At 39.5% G+C, this 19969-nt stretch overlaps 1 protein-coding gene across 3 annotated transcripts; it reads left to right on the top strand.

Moving 5' to 3' along the window:
* The first annotated feature begins 11701 nt into the window (after nucleotides 1–11701).
* Nucleotides 11702–19549, top strand: LOC136235643 (uncharacterized). 3 transcript variants are annotated; one of them, XM_066025477.1, is made up of 5 exons: nucleotides 11705–11990; nucleotides 14560–14769; nucleotides 18046–18370; nucleotides 18480–18659; nucleotides 18742–19549. In XM_066025477.1, exons 4-5 carry the CDS (start codon nucleotides 18630–18632, stop codon nucleotides 19429–19431), a joined length of 720 nt encoding a protein of 239 aa, XP_065881549.1. In that variant the 5' UTR covers nucleotides 11705–11990; nucleotides 14560–14769; nucleotides 18046–18370; nucleotides 18480–18629; the 3' UTR covers nucleotides 19432–19549. The 3 variants fall into 3 exon arrangements, 2 of the variants coding, with proteins under 2 accessions (XP_065881548.1, XP_065881549.1); XR_010691843.1 differs by lacking the exons at nucleotides 11705–11990; nucleotides 14560–14769 and having other exon boundaries at nucleotides 14779–18370; XM_066025476.1 differs by lacking the exons at nucleotides 14560–14769; nucleotides 18046–18370; nucleotides 18480–18659; nucleotides 18742–19549 and adding an exon at nucleotides 13165–14530 and having other exon boundaries at nucleotides 11702–11990.
* The last annotated feature ends 420 nt before the right edge of the window (nucleotides 19550–19969 follow it).

The following is a 19969-nucleotide window of genomic DNA, read 5'->3' as shown; positions in this document are numbered from 1 at the left end:
TTATTTAATGGAGATCGCCAACAAGATGTTGGAGATATAAGTATCCATCACGATATGATAAATCATGAATGCCTGCGGAGAATTCAAAAGGGTGAAGTCAAAATGGCATTAAGTAAGATGAAGTTGAAGAAAGCAGTAGGACCTGATGGCATCCCTATTGAGATTTGGAGATGTTTGGGAGAAAGAGGAATCGAATGGTTGACGACGTTCTTCAACAAAATTTGGAGGAACAATAAGATGCCATCAGAATGGAGGAAAAGTACCTTAATCCCTTTGTATAAGAACAAAGGCGATGTCCAAGATTGTGCCAACTATCGGGGAATCAAATTAATGAGTCACACTATGAAACTTTGGGAGCGAGTGATTGAACAAAGGCTAAGGAGGACGGTGAAGATCTCGGAAAACCAGTTTGGCTTTATGCCGGGAAGATCAACTATGGAAGCCATCCATCTAATGAGACAATTAATGGAGCACTATCGAAATAAGAAGAAAGACTTGCATATGGTTTTCATTGACTTGGAGAAAGCATATGATAAGGTACCAAGGGAAGTACTTTGGTGGGCCTTGATAAGGAAAGGCATTTCGCGGAAATATATTGACATCATAAAGGACATGTATGAGGGAGTATGCACGAGTGTACGTACTAGTGTTGGGAAGACTGAAGAGTTTCCTATTACGATTGGAGTGCATCAAGGTTCCGCACTAAGCCCATTTCTTTTTGCCATCGTTATGGATGAACTAACAAGTTCACTTCAAGATGGTATACCATGGTGCATGCTGTTTGCAGATGATATTGTGTTGGTTGAGGAGACGAAAGAAGGAGTGGAGATGAAGTTGGAACTATGGAGGCAAACTCTAGAATCTAGAGGCTTTAAGTTGAGTCGAAGTAAGACAAAATATTTGGAGTGTAAGTTTAGCGGCCGTAGGAGTAGGGAGGCAGGGACAATCATCCTAGATGGGAGAGTTGTTCAGGCCTCGGATTGCTTCCGGTATTTAGGATCTATTATCCAAACGGATGGAGAAGTAGATGGAGATGTTGCTCATAGGATTAAAGCTGGTTGGTCGAAGTGGAAGAGTGCTACGGGTTTCCTTTGTGATCCCGGCATGCCTAATAGATTGAAGGGAAAATTCTACCGGACGGCAATTAGACCAGCATTGTTATATGGTACGGAGTGTTGGGCAGTGAAACACTGCCACATCCATAAGATGTCGGTGGCGGAGATGCGTATGTTGAGATGGATGTGTGGTCACACGAGAAAGGACCGGGTGCGTAATGAAATAATTAGGACAAAAGTAGAGGTCACATCTATTGAGAATAAAATGAGAGAAAACCGACTAAGGTGGTTTGGCCATGTGAGACGTAGAGCGCTTGATGCGCCGGTTAGGAGAACCGAAGAGTGGCAAAGGGATGTAGTGGTGAGGGGTAGGGGAAGACCTAAGCAAACTTGGAGGAGGGTGATCGAGAGTGATATGAGTTTATTGGGAATTGAGGAAAATATGGTAGTGGATAGGACGGAGTGGAGGGAGCGAATCTGTGTCGCTGACACGACTTGATTTTCACGGTTTTATATGATGGTTCATGTTAGCCGACCCCGAATCATTTCGGGACTAAGGCTTTGTTGTTGTTGTTGTAGTATTAATATACCTTTCAGCTATAATTGACATATTATTTTATTATAAAGTAAATTATACCAATAATACCTTAACTATATCATAGTTCATATTTTGGTATCTGGATTACATTTTGTCCCAAAAATATATCTCAAATAATGGCAACCATACAATCAAGTATTTTTTACCAGTAAGTGACCGCTCAACGACCATTTTTATACAAATAATTGAGATCCACCAAATTTTTAGACTACTCTAACCTTTAATAATTTCAAATGTAGATACCAATTTTTGTCCGGACCAATTTTTAAAGTTTTAAATAAATTTCACTCAAAATTTGAACAATTCATGAATTATCCAGAATATATGGTATTATCTCGAAAATAATTTATTGGGTAAAATTTGTGCTATTAAGGCTAATTTGTCATATTTCGGTATAAATCGGTAAAATCGAATTATATTCAAAATGCGACTTAATAGAATTAAGGTATAATTTTAACCTATTATGAATTTTATTCGAGATACGTTCCTCGTATTGTGAATAAAATTGAATTTGCTTGAATTCGAGTTATAATTTATTAATTAAAGTTCGGATGTCAATCAATCGAATTAACATTTCAATGCTTATTTATTTGTCGTAAACTATATTTAGAAGTGCCTATAGTCTGAATTGCGAATTATGATGTAACATCGTATATTAAAGTTAAAGTTAATATTGACTTTGGTTACGATTTATATTATAATTAAACGTTTAGAATATGGTTGATTTCTAAATAACGAATTATGACAAATGGATTCAAAAATTGAGAAGTTAACAAATTAACGACAATTGAACGCTTAAAAAATGGAATTTTCGGTAATAAATAAATATTGAATTATTAATATAAATATTTCTCTTATTATTTTTGTTTTTTACAGTAATTTTGACGGATCCAAAGACCCGCTCGCCAATGTCTGAGATACCCAAAAATTCCCGCTATCCCCGAAAAGCAAGATCAAAATGCACACTCGATTCAAGAATATTCTAAAAAAGTGATCAAATCATATTCAAATGACTGGGTTGTCTCGTTGCGGTACAAGTCCAACAAATCGGAAGTTCGGAGAATTATTCGTACGAGACCAACAAAATCCAAAGCACGGGTAATTGTCAATTCAAGTCCGATTCCAAAGCACGGGTTAACTATCAGTTCAAGTCTAATAAATTCCAAAGCTCGGGATTTTGTCCGTACAAGTCCAACGGAGTCTGCTCGGGTAAGAAATAATTCAAATTCAGCCCGGTCCACATCAAATTCGGGTCAAATATAGCCTCAGTCTGTAAAAAATCACAATTACAGGGACCAAATGGCATTTTTGCCAAAAAGATCAATAATTCAACAAAGATGATCTCATTCAGCAGGTATCGAGACCAGTGAAAAAAGGGCAAGCAGATTGACAAAACAACCCTCAAGGGTATAGTAGTAAATAGGAAAAAATGATGAAACTCAATAATTCACGGTATAAATAGGAGAGGTTCATGACTGTAATGGGGGAAAAGATTGAAATTATGATCACTGTAATGGGATAGTTTCACTGTAACACAGAAGAATGCAAAAGAAAGAGGAAGAAGTTCTTCTTTCCTCCACATTGTAATACCATATCATCAATCAAAAGTGCAAGGTTAATACGTTTTCAATTTATTCGTATACATATACATACATTACTATTATATTACTGCTTCTTCTCTTTTCATATTTTATCGCACAAACACACCGAGCAAGAACCGAAACCCAAATTCATTACCGAACGAATCGATTGAGGTTCGGAACACCCTCCAGAGCCTATAATGGCTCTGGTTGCGTTCACAAAACCCGTTTGAGAGTCTCAAAGGACTCTCCTCCCACACAAAACCAAGAGACCAATAAGAAACATAGATCAGAACGGGATTGAGAAACCACGAAACCGAATAAACACAGTAAAGCCAAATAATCCCGGTAAAATACCCATCTCCATCCCAGCAAACGAAACAAGCATTTCAAACCAAGCCATACGGGATAAAAATTGCAAAAAGAACTGAAGAGAAGCCGATATCAGTGAAACGGAGAGATAGATGGCTACAAACTATGAACTTACCTTGCATGTCGAGTTAGGAGTGGACCGGACCTCCTCAGGCTACTAAATTTCTTCATCGGAGGCGGAGATCGCCGCCGCTGTCGCCGGAATCAGTCCGACGGGATCTCCCAAAGGTCCGAATAAGAACGAGAAGCTATAGAAAACGACTAGGTGAGCCAAAGAAAGAACAAGCATGAACGAAATCGAAGTAAGGAGCCCAGAATCCATGGAGTTCAAGGAGGAGATCGACAGAAATTGCAATGGGGAGAGAAAAGAGTTAGGCGGCTGAACAAATGAGAAACCATAAATCCCAAACCTTGTATTATCACTTAAATGGACCCATGGGATTTTGAAGCCCATTTCGTCATGGACCAGACCAGGTAAGTATCCCCAAGCCCACCTTTTTTCATTCATTTACACATATATATGTACTTTGTTAATTCATAGTTAGTTTAACACTAATTTGTCTAAATCAATTTGTGGAGTATGTATATGTATCATAATTTAATTAATTAGTTTTTTTTTTGAACAAGAAAAGAAGCAATTAAATAGATGAAGGACTCCCGTCCATAACAATAGTGTTCATGAGCCATTCTGACACATCAGTTGAAACGAAATCGCTAGCATTGGAACAGGCAAGCCTAGCTACCAAATGAGCTGCACTGTTCGCTAAACGAGGAATAAAAGCTAATTTAAATTGTGGGTTGGATCCTAACAACAATCGACAGTCCTGTATAATCATTCGAACTCAGATATATCATGTTTCCCATCTAGGATAGCATCGACGACAAGTTTGACATCAGACTCGAACTCAACACATGTATAACCCAAATTAACAAGCCATATCAAGCTCGTACGAATAGCAAGAGCTTCAATGATGCTAGGTTCTTTGGTACCTGGGATAAAGCTGCTGCTGTAGAGTAAGAAGGATCCCTTTTCGTCTCTGATTACCGCGCCCATGCCGCTGCTTTTCAATTCTTTGAATATTGCCCCATCAATGTTGCATTTGACAGCGCCTGCTTTGGGTGGCCTCCATTTCTGAATCGGGACCGGTTGTCTCATGGCCCTGTTAGTCGACACTTGTGCGTTGTTGATACCGTGGTGAATCTGCCCCTCTCTGGAATGTGGCGATGCCGCTTGTGGTTGTCTGGGAGCCACTCGTTGTTGGTATGCTGTCCAGTCTTGAACCGCCTCCAAGCTGGTCTGCCAACTGGTATCCGCTGGCCACCACCTCATGTGCCAAAGGACTCTGTTTCTATGATCCCAAATTGCTTTCAGAGCACAGCATATTCTGAGAATTTTCGCCTGGTTTGAGCCGCATACTTCTTGCAGGAGCCACTCAGATAGATTCAAATTGCCCAAAGTCGGAGAAGGGACTCCTGCGATACGCCAAATGTCACCTGCAAAACAACACTCAGTAAATAAATGGTTATCCGTCTCCTCTTGTTCCACACAGACAGGGCATTCTGTTGTAATAGGAACTCTTCTCTGAGCCAACCGAGCTCTAGTTGGAATACATTTTGAACAAATGCGCCAGATAAACTGTTTCAGCTTAGGTGGAATCTTCAACCTCCACAGCTTCTTCCAACCCTCCCGATCCCTATTACCATCACCCCTACACATGCCGACAAGGTAGCCTGAGTGCACATTATAATGTCCATCCTTTGACCAATGCCAGATTCTCACATCTTCCCCAACATTGTATGGCAAAATGATATCACTAATGGCTTGCACTTCAATTTCACTGAAGCACCCATTCAATCTCTCCATATCCCACCCTCTCCTATCCTCCCGTAACAGGTCAGCAACTATCAAGTTTTCCAATCCAGGGACTAAAAAGGAATTTATGCAAAAGTTCTCTAAATTAGGTACCCAAGCATCCTCCCAAGCCCTAATTGATCTACCATTCTCCACCCTCCATCTAATCCCTTTTTTCAATATGCTAAGACCCTCCCATATACTCCTTCAAACCATACTAGGGTTATTGCCTAATTTAGAGGAAAGTAAGTCATCCCTAGGAAAATATTTAGCTTTGAACATTCTACTTACTATGGTATTTGGGAATTTTAGCAATTTCCATCCCTATTTACCTAGCATTGCCAAATTAAACACATGTAAATCCTTAAAACCCAACCCCCCTGAATCTTTTGGCATGCATAGTTTACCCCAATCAAACCAGTGAATGTTTTTCCTCCCCTCAGGTTTCCAGCCCCACCAAAAGGAATTCATTAATTTTTGCAGATCATCACAGATAGATAAGGGTAAAAGAAACGTACTCATACAAAAGGTTGGTAAAGCCTGGGCCACTGACTTGAGAAGCACTTCTTTCCCAGCCTGGGAGAGGAATTTTAGACCCCACGCACCAAATTTCTTGCGCAATCTGTCAACCAAGAAAGTGAAAATTCGACGTTTCGAGCGACCAATAAGGGAAGGTAATCCCAGATACTGCCCAGTATCAAGCGGTGAGCTCACCCCCAGTATTGTTTTTATCTCAGTTCTCATTTCCTCTGATACATTTGAACTGAAGAAGATCCCCGATTTAGTTAAGTTCACTGCTTGCCCTGAAGCAACTTCATAATCAGACAATATCTCCATTACCTTCCTAGCCTCATCCGTATTTGCCCCAAAAAACAGGAAACTGTCGTCTGCAAAAAAAAAAGATGTGTAACAGCCGGTGCCCTACTGCAAATCCTACAACCAGAGATAAGCCCGTCATCTTCAGCTTTCCTTATTAGTTTAGATAGGACTTCAGCACAAAGGATAAAAAGATAGGGAGAAAGAGGGTCACCCTGTGTCAGACCTCTTCCAGGTGTTACTTGATCAGAGCATTCTCCATTCACTGCCACTCTATACTTTACCGTTGTGATACATAACATCATCCAACCGATCCAGGTCTCGTGAAAACCCATCCGAATCATAACTGCTTTCAGAAAGTCCCAGTCAACTCTGTCATAGGCCTTGCTGATGTCAATTTTTAAAGCAACCTGTCCGTTCCTTCCTCTGTTCAGTCTCTTCATAAAGTGTATGCTGTCAAAAGCCACCTGCACATTGTCAGTGATAGACCTGCCTGGAACAAAAGCAGATTGTGTTTCGCCAATGATTTGAGGGAGGATCTTTTTTAATCGATTGGCCAAGGCCTTGGCAATTATTTTATATATGACATTGCATAAGGAGATAGGGCGAAAATCCTTTAGCATTTGAGGGTTATCAATCTTGGGTATAAGGGCAATATTAGTATTATTAACCCCAATAGGAAATTCACCCTCTTGAAGCCATTTTGCACAGGCTTCTCCTACATCAGCTCCCAATGTATCCCAAAAGGCTTGATAAAAACCAGGGTTAAGTCCGTCAGGGCCAGGGGACTTGTTGGGACTCATTGAAAACAGGGCCTGTTTAAACTCCTCCTGTTCAAAAGGGGCAATAAGAAGCTCATTTGTAGGGGAATCGATAAGTGTGTCAACCACCTGGACCGTATTTACCCTTGGCAGATTCGAAGCAGAGAAGACATTCTGGAAATATCTTTGCGCAAGTTCCTTCAATTCAGCCTGACTTTCAATCACAACCCCATTCTCATCAACTAGTGTGGCAATCTGGTTCTGTTGTCTTCTTGCTTTGACACTTGCATGGAAGAACTGTGTATTTCTGTCCCCCTCAGTCAACCAATAAACCTTAGCCCTTTGTTTCCAGTAACTTTCCTTCGCTTCCAGGGTATCATTAAGTTTTCTCTTGGCAAGGAAATAGGAGGCAATAGCTTCCCTATCACTGCTTCCATGTAATCTTTCCATTTGGGTCCTCCACTTTCTGATCTGGCTTTTAAAACGTGTGTTAAAATCTTTCCCCCATTCTGCCATTTTTTGAACACACGACTCCAATTTATCTTGAATTTGTCTACCTCCCTGCCCCCTCCAGTGCCTTCTGACCAAATTCTGAAATTCCTGCTCTTTAAGCCAGGATTCCTCAAAAAAGAATTTGTTTCCTCTTCCTTCTCTCCTCTCCCTCTTCAATTGAAGAGAAAGGGGAAGATGATCTGAATACCCTGTCATGCAAGATTTGAGATTGTAATCAGCAAACCTATTCAGCCAATTTGGTGACGCAAAACATCTATCAAGCTTTTCTCTCACCCACATCTCAGTACCCCTACCTCTTTCCCAGGTAAACGGATCACCATTCAGTTCCAGCTCACACAAACCACAATCCTCAATTACTCTGACAAATTCCTGCATTAAAAGATAGGGGTAGCTAGCGCCCCCATCCTTTTCCGTATTGTTTAAGATGCAATTGAAATCTCCCATCACTATCCATGGCATGGAATCATCTCTAGCCAATCTCCTCAGTAACTCCCACGACTCTCCATGTCTACTACGGTCAGCGAAACCATAGAAGCCTACTAATCTCCAGTCTCCTTGAGTCGAGTCAGTAATAATCGCCTCAATATGGTGGTCCGAAAAACTTTTGAGCTCCACCTGTGTTCCTGCCTTCCATAACAATGCTAAACCACCACTACGACCTCTTCTACACACAGGGAATGCTCCCTCAAACTTCAACTGTTGTTTTATTAAATTTACCTTCTGATCCTCCACCAATGTTTCTATTAAAAATACAATACTGGGTCTTTGGGAAGAAACAAGCTCCTTTAGGGAGCGAACTGCCCGGTGGTTTCCCAGGCCACGACAGTTCCAGCTTAGGCAACTCATTCTCCCCGGCGGCCCTGATCTTTAGGGCTCGCCGAAACATTTTCTGTAAAAATTCCTTTATCCTTTCCTGGAACAGAAATTTCCCCCTCCTGTCTACTCTCCCCTTCCCTCACAATCCCCTCCTCCTGACCCTCCCTTCTTCTCTTCCTAATATCATTTAGTTCCATCTCAGTATCCTCGCCCTTATCCCTCTCTTCCTCTCCCCTTTTCTCACTACCCTCCTTTGGTAGGGTCTTAAAAAATGGCCCTAAAATTGGGCAAATCAGAACCTCTCTCTCCCCTTCCCCAACCTGTCTGGTCGGTCCCCTCACCTCTCTCCCTGTATTAGTTATGTCCCTCATGATCCTCATTCCTCCTCCCCTACTCCCTCCAAACCCCCTCTGGCTCCCTCCTACTACACTACCCCCAATGCTCTCTCTTAACCATTTCGCCCCACTTTGGTCCCCCCCTCTTCTTATTGGGGCCTTTAGCCATTCCCCCCATTCTCTCTGAATTCCCCCCCCCCCCTGCACGTTGAAAACTTTTTCACAAAAGCGTTCTGTATGGCCCAGGCAGCCACACACGTAGCAAAAAATCTCAAGCCGTTCATACTTAAAGGTTGCTAGAGACCAAACATTTCCTGTGCTCTTTATTTTCTTAAATCTTTTCAACGGACGCTCACTGTCTAGGCTGACTCTGATACGCATAAATTGTCTATGAATACCAGTATTATTATTCATATCATATTCCTCAAAAGACCCAAGGAAGTTGCCTAACTGTTTGCCTACTAGCTCAGACATAGTCCCCAAAGGTAACCCATAGATTTGCACCCAGATAGAGTAATTCAGTAAATTCACATCATCCACATGGACACCAAAATTCCAGACATTCATAATCAACACATAATTGTCAAAAGACCAGGGACCTCCAGCTAACACCCTATCCTTGTCAATTGGGTGAAAGAATTCAAAGGAGTAAAGGTTAGGACTTACCTCTTGAATGTCGACTCCTTTAACCGGTCTCCACAGGACTGCCATTCTGTTTTTCATACTCAAGAAATTTAGTGGTCTGTCCGCAACAAATCGTCCCAAGAATCGGAGTCCCTCATCCACAACCACCTCTGCTGTAGGCGGAGCAATTAACTCAAGATGCCCCCCTTCCTCTCCTGCAATCTGAAGCCTCTCCATTTCCCTATCCATTAGACACAAAATTGAATCCCTGCACCCCTTGTGTAATTCCAGACACTCAGATACAGCCAGAATCCTCCAATCACAGCCACTCCTTCAAACCCGACTGAACCCGAATCCGACAACACAAGATTCCGCTCAATACACCACAGCCACAACGGTCTGCCCTCCTTCTCCTCCGCCCTCACCACAACAGCTCCTTCCCCACCCAACACAAAATCAGAATCAAGGTCAGAAGAAAGAAAACGCCTCAAAGCCCAAACCGTAACTACATTACAGACGTATAAATCACAGACCGACACATCTCTCTCACGCCAAAACTAAACTTCAATGCTGAAACAAGATCAAGAACCACGAAATCTCCTAAACGCCCAAAACGAAAACCTAAATCGCAACACAGAAATCACAAAACAACACGACTCTCTCACTTCAGAGACTAACCTTCACTGAATCGGAAGGACCACTCTCACCGGCGACCACCGATCGGCGACGACGCGGCCAGGGTAGCGCAGGCGGCGGCGGTTGCCCAAAAGGTTTCAGTCGAGAGAGACTCTTGCTAAAGTCGAGTATTGTTTGTAATATTTAATTAATTAGTTAGATTTTTCACTAGTTAAAATTTCAATTTTATTAGCTTAATTTTTATTATCTTAAACTGCAATTTAGTTACTAATTAATTTCGTACACTAATTAGCCCTTTTGATGTTGATTAGCCTAATTGTTAGTATTTGTTATTTGTAATTATCTCTTTCATTACCTAAGTTTAATCCTAATTAGTTTAACCGAGTTTCATATTGATTATTTCAATTATTTTGATACATTATTAAATTTAATTAACGTAATTCAATCATTCATAAAATACTCCTTATTATTCACATTTTATTGGGCATGTATTATTTTAATTCGATAAAATACAATTACGTGTATGTCATACACGTATTTTCAAATCAAAATAAACCGATTCGAAATGTTATTTCGGATTAAAATTAATCAAATTAATTCGGATCGATGTGAAAACGTCGTTCGAAAATTGTAAACCAAATGAATTCGGATCGATGTGAAAACGTCATCCGAATTCATAACTAAATTAATTCGGATCGATGTGAAAACGTCATCCGAATTCATAACTAAATTAATTCGGATTGATGTGAAAACGTCATTCGGATTCATAACCAAATTAATTCTAATCGATGTGAAAACGTCATTAGAATTCGATACTAAACCCTACAACCCCAAAACACGCGCGAGTACCTAGTTCATACCGACAATTCAAAGCAAAGCAAATAGCAAACGCATAATATCACAATAGTACCGATACGTCGGGCGGGGTAGGGTGAGATCACATCTCTTCCCTACACGTAACCGGAAAAACGAACCTTAAATCTCTCTGACGACCGTCCTTATCAAAGCCAAACGATACAGAGTCAATCCAAACAGATAGGGCGACCAATCACGCCCGCACACATATTTCCAAATGATGATTGGTGGCGACTCGAAACCTAAAACACGAGAAAGGCGGATCGAGCCGGCCACGCACCCCGACCTGCGAAAAAACCGGAAGCCAGGGTGCGACATCAAAAAAGTTCAATTTCACCCTCTCTCTCCAAAAATGTTCAATTTCATCCTCTCTTTTATTTCTCTCTCCTTGAATATCACCCTCTCTTTCATTCTCACTCTATCTATCTTCGTGTTCCATTTAATTGGGTGAAGTTGGTTCAAGAAGAAGAACAACTATCCATGAGAATTGAAGAGAGAGAAATTAGTCGAAATTTTAATAAAAAATGGTCAAAACTCAGATTGACCGGTTAATAACTGACTAAACGCATTTAATTGTCCGGTTACCATTATTTAAGGCGTATTTTTTTTGGATAAAATAAAGTGTGAACCAGGGTATAGTTCAAGTACCATTTATATAATTTACTCTATTATTATATTAATACGACAAGCAAATAACAACAGAACTTCCAGTCAAAAATAGACAACATTACATTATTAATATAATTGTTTTTATTTTTCATAACAATTTTTTATTATAATTATAGATAATATATGATAGCTGGACCATATATTATTAAATCCTTTTATATTAACTGATTAAGTAATTATTATTAATAATTCAAATTTATATATTGAAAGTTCATCTATTAAATTGCAATTTAGCTTCTTCTAATGGATACTAAAACCTCTGGAATCACTTCATCTTCTTCTTTTCATATTCTTCTATTTTTAAGTTTTGCTTCCATTTTGATACCAACATTTGGCCTGAGTCCGAGAAGCTATGAGTTTCCGGCGATATTCAGCTTCGGGGACTCGAATTCCGACACCGGTTCAATGCAAGCAGCCTTTGCTCGCCTGAATCCTCCTTATGGAGATACTTATTTTCACAAGCCGGCCGGAAGATACTGTGACGGAAGGCTAATTATAGATTGTATTGGTAAGTAAAGTTTTAATTACGTTCTTAAATTTTGTCAGTGGCGTATCTATGATTCACTGGGGTTATTATTAGTGCTCGATTGATCGGGTTGTTTCTTTTTACAATAAAAGTTTTAAAGATTAGTACATTGTTTTTATAGAGTTTTTCGCATTTTTAGCTATTTAATGAGTGCTCAACCCCCTTTCACTCTTGAATCGGTCGTTGAACTTCAATGTAAGTCTATAGCGCGTTTTATATGAGTGTGATATGAAATTGGAAGTAAATTTTTGTGTATGTGATTATAGGGAAATGATATCAAGACTCTTTGTTTTTTCAAGGCAAAAAGCATAATTAAACTCAATTTATCTGTTTTAAAGATCAAATTTCTGATCAATTATTTTTCCACGCTTTTGATCATTGATTTTGTTATAGATTTGACTTTTATTTAATTTTTCTGTGGAGTTTGAATGGCACGCATCGTTAAAACGATTCAACTTATTGATGTGGACAAATAAAAATAAGAATTTATTGATTAAGATAGATAAAGAATAAAAAGTAATAAGAATTTACATCATCTGGATTGAGTTTCTAATTTTTTATTGGTATTATATATATTTGTCTCTCTCAAACTAAAACTAAAACTTTAAAGTTAATTAAGATCTTGAATTATTAAAATTATCAATCATGTCTGAACTAAGAAAAAAATATATCTTATACTAAAATTAGAAACGATGACTATTTGATATAGAATATAATAATTTTTGTGTTGGTTCAAAATGAGTTTAAAAAGAGAGTCTGAAACTGTTCGACTGAATGATTTTCAATGAGACTGCAATTGATGAGTTTTGTTTAAAACGGGAACCAATTGATGGTTTTTTCTTATTTTAGAGTGCTGGTCAATGATTTTGATAGTTTAAGATCCCAATTAACTTTGAAGACTTGGTTTGGAGAGCCAAATGGGTATTATGCATTTTTATTGGCATTACACTCATTTGGGTCCTCAAACTAAAGCTTCAAAGTTAATTAGGACCATAAACTATCAAAATCATCAATCAGGTACCTGAACTAAGTAAAATCATCAATTGAATCCTCATCCTATCCTAAAATCAGAAACTGTGAGTATTTAATATAGACTGTAATAATTTTTGTGTTTGTTCACTTCAAGATGGTATACCATGGTGCATGCTGTTTGCAGATGATATTGTGTTGGTTGAGGAGACGAAAGAAGGAGTGGAGATGAAGTTGGAACTATGGAGGCAAACTCTAGAATCTAGAGGCTTTAAGTTGAGTCGAAGTAAGACAGAATATTTGGAGTGTAAGTTTAGCGGCCGTAGGAGTAGGGAGGCAGGGACAATCATCCTAGATGGGAGAGTTGTTCAGGCCTCGGATTGCTTCCGGTATTTAGGATCTATTATCCAAACGGATGGAGAAGTAGATGGAGATGTTGCTCATAGGATTAAAGCTGGTTGGTCGAAGTGGAAGAGTGCTACGGGTTTCCTTTGTGATCCCGGGATGCCTAATAGATTGAAGGGAAAATTCTACCGGACGGCAATTAGACCAGCATTGTTATATGGTACGGAGTGTTGGGCAGTGAAACACTGCCACATCCATAAGATGTCGGTGGCGGAGATGCGTATGTTGAGATGGATGTGTGGTCACACGAGAAAGGACCGGGTGCGTAATGAAATAATTAGGACAAAAGTAGGGGTCACATCTATTGAGAATAAAATGAGAGAAAACCGACTAAGGTGGTTTGGCCATGTGAGACGTAGAGGGCTTGATGCGCCGGTTAGGAGAACCGAAGAGTGGCAAAGGGATGTAGTGGTGAGGGGTAGGGGAAGACCTAAGCAAACTTGGAGGAGGGTGATCGAGAGTGATATGAGTTTATTGGGAATTGAGGAAAATATGGTAGTGGATAGGACGGAGTGGAGGGAGCGAATCTGTGTCGCTGACACGACTTGATTTTCACGGTTTTATATGATGGTTCATGTTAGCTGACCCCGAATCATTTCGGCACTAAGGCTTTGTTGTTGTTGTTGTTGTGTTGTTCAAAATGGGCTTAGAAAGAAGGTCTGAAACTGTTCAACTGAATGATTTTCGACGAGGCCTCAATTGATGATTTTTGTTTACAATGTGGACTCAATGGATGATATTTTGTTAGTTCAAGGACCTGATTGATAATTTTGATAGTTTAAGGTACTAATTGATTTTGAAGTCTTAGTTTGGGGAGCCAAATGGTATTGTGCCTTTTTTATGTTAACACGTTAAGCTCTTGATTTTTTTTGTCCTCTTGATAACTAGAATTGTCTGCTTTATGGCCCATTTGGTTTACCTGCTTTTTACTATTGCGGTTTCATGTTTACTGTTTACAAAAAGCAGAGATTCTTTATTGTTAGAAAAGTTGTTTTTCATATATAAAACGGTAATTATAGTTTTCTAACCAAACGCCTAAAATTTTAATTTTTAATATAAAAATACAAACAGCAGGAGGAAATAGAATAAACTAATACCCTTATAATTTTACCGTATTAAAGAATACCGAGTACCGGATTTGAATATTATGATGATGATTATATATTATTGTTATCAGCGGAGGAATTGAAAATAGGACATGTAAATGCGTATTTAAATTCGATGGGAACAAACTTTACAAATGGTGCAAATTTTGCAAGTGGAGGTGCAACTATTGGACTACATTCTAGCATTCTTCCATATGGTGTTTCAAGTCCATTTTATCTTCATCTTCAATTTCTTCAATTCCAACAATTCAAACTCAATTCACAATTCCTATCCAAACAAGGTACATTCATAACATTTCAAAATATCATGATTTGTGTGTTTTTTTAATGTTAAGAGTAATATAAGGGTAAATTACACTTATGGTCTTCAACTATATCTTTGGGGGCTGTAATCCCGAGTCAAGCAAGCTTTGGCTTGCTAATGCTCGACTTGTTAGAAAATTGACAGCTTTGTTTTGAGCTGCTCGTGAGATTGTTCACGAGCTTTACTTGCGAGCAGCTCGTTAATTCTATTCATGAATTTCCCTTGCGAAACAATTCATTGATTATCTTCATTTTGAATTTTTTTAACACAAAATTACATTGTTTTGAAGCCTACAAAACTAAAGTTTACATAAAATTACGCTATTTTTCCATTTCCCACATTGATAGAAATTCTATTATTAAAAAAATAAGCAAATCAAGTTTGCTCACGAGTGTGTGTATTAACATTATAATCGAGGTTGTTCATTAATTATAACTGAGTCTGCTTGCGAGCTTTCGAACTGAATTCATCATGCTCAAGCTTGGCTAGTTTATAAATCGAGCTAAACACGATTGAGCTTTATATCGAGCTGAACGTTGAACTGCTTATGAGCGGATCAACTCATTTACAGACTTGTATATTATGGCCCTGAATATTACAATTTAGTAACATAACCCCTTTTAATGTTCATTAAGATGACCATTGTAATAGCAGATAACCCTTTATTGTATGGTTGGTAAATAATATTTAAGCAACTTTAATTTTTTAACATTTTGGTATGTCATTTAGTTTTTGATAAAAATGATTCGAAAAATTGAAAACATTGTTTCGTGATAAATATGGTTCTAAACAACTTTAATCTTCAAATTTTTTTATTTTGAAACTGTCATTTGCTATTTTGACATGGTCAATAGTAAAATGGTTATTAATTATGTTAGTAAAGTACAAAATTTAGATGTCATAATTTCTGGTTTTAAAGTTCAAGAACCATAATAAAAGTAAAGATAAAAATTAGGGACCATGAATGTAATTTACTCAATAATGTAAAGTTGAAGAAATGTCAAGAAATAAAGTTTAAGGATCATTCTATTAATAATGTTATAATTTAAGGACCATAAGTGTATATTTTTTTGTAAATTATATTTACAGTCTCTCAATTTTAACCTCAAATTAGCTCATGAACTTTACACTTTACTAATATAATAACTCTTATAATCGGTCTAGTTAAAATGATGAATGACGATTAAAAATAAAATTCTTTATATTTTTTATAAATTCACTAATCTCATTTTCCATGTCATTGTTTTTGAAGTTTTATCTGTTTAGATAATCATATTTTGTTTAGATAATCATATTTTCTCTGCACTAACCAAACAAAACTTACCTATATTTTCAAACTATAAAATGAAAAAGAGGGCATGATTGATTTTGTGAATGCATATGTTAGGGGGTGTATTTGCAGATAGGGATGACAACGGGTAGGGTACCCGCGGGTAGTGCCAATCCCAATTCCAATTCCAAACCCTTACCCTTTTATTTTTTAATTACTCGTACCTTTCCCATTACCCTAACGGGTATATGTTTTGCATCCCATACCCTTCCCATTTAATTCACGGGTACCCGCGGGTACCCTTACCCGTTAAGAATCAATAAATAAAATAACAAATATTACAAATTTAATAAAGTATAAATTTGATAACTTGCCGAATTTGAGTGGATAATCCTCGTAGTAATAACCTGCAAAACAAAACCGGAGACAGAATCTCCGGAAAAACTCTCCGACGATCAAGTCAGTTTTATATGGAATTTAGCAGGTCGGTAATTGTATAGAGGATTAAAAATGCGAAACTACCTGTCTCCTAGCTTCCTTATTTCTTTTATAAGCACCTCTAGGTAACCGCCTTCAGCGGTTACTCCTCCTGTGCCACGTCCCCCACGTAGTCATGTACGTGGTCCTTTATAACCGTTTCTCTGAGTGGGTGGTTTTAGTGTCTTATTAGGATTTCGGGCGGTTAGCCCTTTCCTTTATTAGGAGCCCGTTCAACTTGAACCATGGGCTTAAGTTATCGTGGGTTGGGCCCGTGTTTTGGATTCGGCCCAGTTGGCTTCGTGAATCATCACATGCCTCCCCCCTGGTTTGGTAAGAGCCCTTTTAGGGTCTTTTCATACGTTTAGGCAACTCTTCACATTCGTCTGGGTATTTGAAATTTGGAGATTTTAACCAGTAGCTCTTTCGTCTTCTGTCATTTCCTCTTCAGCATCGACCCTCTTGTCTTCGTTCTTCCCTGCGTTCTTTCCCACATGTAAGTTTCTCTTTCTGTAACTTCTTCAACCATTTTTTATTTCTGTCCGTTTCCTTCACCGATATGTCGAACCCTGAACTTGATTTCACACCCTTCGACGAAAATTACAATCGCGAGGTGTCCCACGAGGTTGATGAGATGATTGATGAAGTCTCAACTAGCTCTCCTAGGTCTGATTCTCATCCCGTCGAGTTTCTCCATCTAGCGAATACGACCGATGAGGGCCTAGGTTTCGACCCTAGGAAGTTGATTCCACCACCTATCCCAACTCCCCGCTTGTTACCGAAGAAGGATAGGTCAGGAAGCTTAGTTTGCCGCGAGACGATTGACGACTTGCGGGAGCAGTACCCCTGGCTTCAAGGCCTGAAAACAAGCATTCCCGGGGAAAATAGAGGTCCTGGCAACTTCCCAAAGGGGTATTTTACCATATTTGTCGCCCAAATTATCTGCGGTTTTACGTATCCGTTGGCGGATGAGATTGCTTCCATCCTTGATGGTTATGGAATCGCACCTGGACAACTGCATCCCAATGGATGGGCCGACTTGACTCTGGATAAGTTTTTGGCGGATTGTCTGGAGGTCCCCTTCTCGCTCAAGATCTTCTCCAAGCTTCACCACTTCAAAAGTTCGGGGGAGTATTTTACCTTTATCCGACAGAGCGGTTACTACGGCTTTGATGAGAAGTCGAACAAAATCTGCGAGTGGGACAGGTCTTATTTCTTCATCAAGTTTAATGAAGAGAATCCAAATTTTCTTCGCCGCTGGGGTCGACCTAATGTAAAGAGTTTGAACTTTGGTTATCCGAGCAAGGAAGAATCCGCCATTATAAAATTCTTGAAGAACACTCCCCCTTTCATATGGACGTATGATCAGACATTCCATATGTTAAGGAGCCGAGTGGCGATTGCTTATCGCGAGGGAGATCATGTTGTCTATATCCCTTATCGTGTTTTCGTACAAGGTATTGCTAGTTTATTTCCCTTTTGATGAATTCTTTTAACCCTTTGCAGGGGTGACCCTTTATCCCAACTCGCAGCAGATCGAGAGGCGAAAGCTTTGGCAAGGAGGAAGAAACGGTTGACGGAAGCAACCTCTTCCGCAGGGGCGAATCCATCCGTGGGGGCGTCTTTTTCTGTCGAGGCAACTTGTACTGCAGTTGTTTCCGTGTCACCGGACCCCGTTTCTGAGGACCTTTCATTAAATCGGAAATGGAAGAACAATGCGGATGTGGAGTCTTCCCGCCCTAAGAAGAAAAACACTTCTGTGATCTTGCATGTTGGTGGTACGCCCGTATCCTCCCCATCAAAGGAAAAGTACGGTGCTCCCATCTACGAGGTATTTATAATTTGCCTTCTTTTCTCGTTTTCTTTATTTTCACGTTTCTCGGTTTCTTTATTTTTCGCCACATCGTATTCTCCTGACCCTTTTCCTTACGCATTCGCAGCCGATCCCCGATATGAGCGGATGGTGGACTAGAACCTTCGGTAAGGCTGTGAGCTTTTCCTGTAAGGACATTGTTTCTTCTATAGGCAATGTCCTTGGATGACTCCCATCTGCCTCTCGCATCCGTGAAAAGGTGCCGCTTCCAACTGCCATGGAGGGAATTGAGAAGCGGGCCATAGAGGTATACTGCTTTTCACTCATGTTTTATCTTTCAAATATACGCCTCTTTTTGCTCTTTCATTCATGTATCGCCTAATGTGCAGATTATCAATTTTGCTGAGGGTGCCCTCTGTAGGGATGCTGAAAGGACGAGAGAGCTGGAAAACCTTGGTACCGAATTGGCGACTCAGAAGTCACTTCTTGATGACGCTCAAAGCCGAGTAAAGACTCTCGAGGATGCCTGTCAAAAGGCCGTCGGCGAGAGGGAGGAAGCTTTTAAATTACTTCAGGCTAAATCCAATGAGCTTCAGAAAGCAATCGATGACCTGAATTCGTCCAAGGAAGCTTTGGAGATGCAAAAGAAGAAGACGGAGGAGATCGTATCTGAAGATAGCTCCCGCATCTACTGGTATGGAGAGCGAATCCATGCGGCTTATGAACATGGGAATCCAGAGCGCGTACTCAACCGCCCCAAAGTTTCCATCCCTGAAAAGGATTTAGCTGAAAAATGGGACAAGTTGGAGGCGGAAGATGCTGACATGGATGAGGTACTTCTCCTTGACTGGCAGAGTTCCAATGACTTTCCAACCAGCCGCGAGATCCCAAACCAGGATGTAGAAGAAGGCGCACCGCAAAATGTTTCTCACGTCGAGCCCGAGGTATCTCGCTCTAATGCGATTACTGATCTTATTATTGGGGATTCGCTTGAAGCCGATCACCCTATTGAAGAAGATGGGGGAGCCGCTGGAGGCGAAGGGGGCAACAGAGGCGAAGAGGAAGAAACTGTAGTATAGTTTTATTCATATCTGAACTTTTGTATGTAACAAACTTTAAGCATATATTAACCGAATGACTTTACTTTCTTCGCTTGCCGTTTTACTTATATGTGCAATTTTTGTGGGGTTTCTATTCCTTGTTGCCTTAATGCCGGTTACTTTCGTATGCGACCCTTGCCTTTTGCCGACTTCATACTTGTAATACTTGTAATTTTTCGTAGTTAGTTTTGTTTTCGTTAGGGTGGCCAGACCCTTTTCGCAATTTTTGAGTACTCGTTTATTCGCTTAATTTTATGCCTGCCTTGTAATTCTTAAACAATCATAAGGTTTAATCATAAGGTTTTACGAATGATGCGTAATCATGCATCCGCCTTTCTTGTTGTAGGCAACACATTTATGTGTTTTATCAGCTTAAGAAGGACATGCATTCAGCTGTTGCATAGTGAATAGTTGTAACCGTTGAAATATCTTTATTTTGCTAAAAATAAAAAACTTCACGTTACATGGATACATAAACTGTGTGGGATCAAAGCCTCATTAAAACCTTTTATCAGAA

This window comes from Euphorbia lathyris, chromosome 7, assembly GCF_963576675.1.
Source record: "Euphorbia lathyris chromosome 7, ddEupLath1.1, whole genome shotgun sequence".
NCBI classification, from domain to species: Eukaryota; Viridiplantae; Streptophyta; class Magnoliopsida; order Malpighiales; family Euphorbiaceae; genus Euphorbia; species Euphorbia lathyris.
Note: the sequence above shows the minus strand (reverse complement) of the source record. Positions and strands in the feature narration are given on the sequence as shown.

Coding starts and splice junctions, on each gene's coding strand:
- LOC136235643 (XM_066025476.1), top strand. CDS start 11,726: ATGGATACTAAAACCTCTGGAATCACTTCATCTTCTTCTTTTCATATT. Junction 11,991..13,164: donor GCTAATTATAGATTGTATTG/GTAAGTAAAGTT, acceptor TGCTGTTTGCAG/ATGATATTGTGTTGGTTGAG.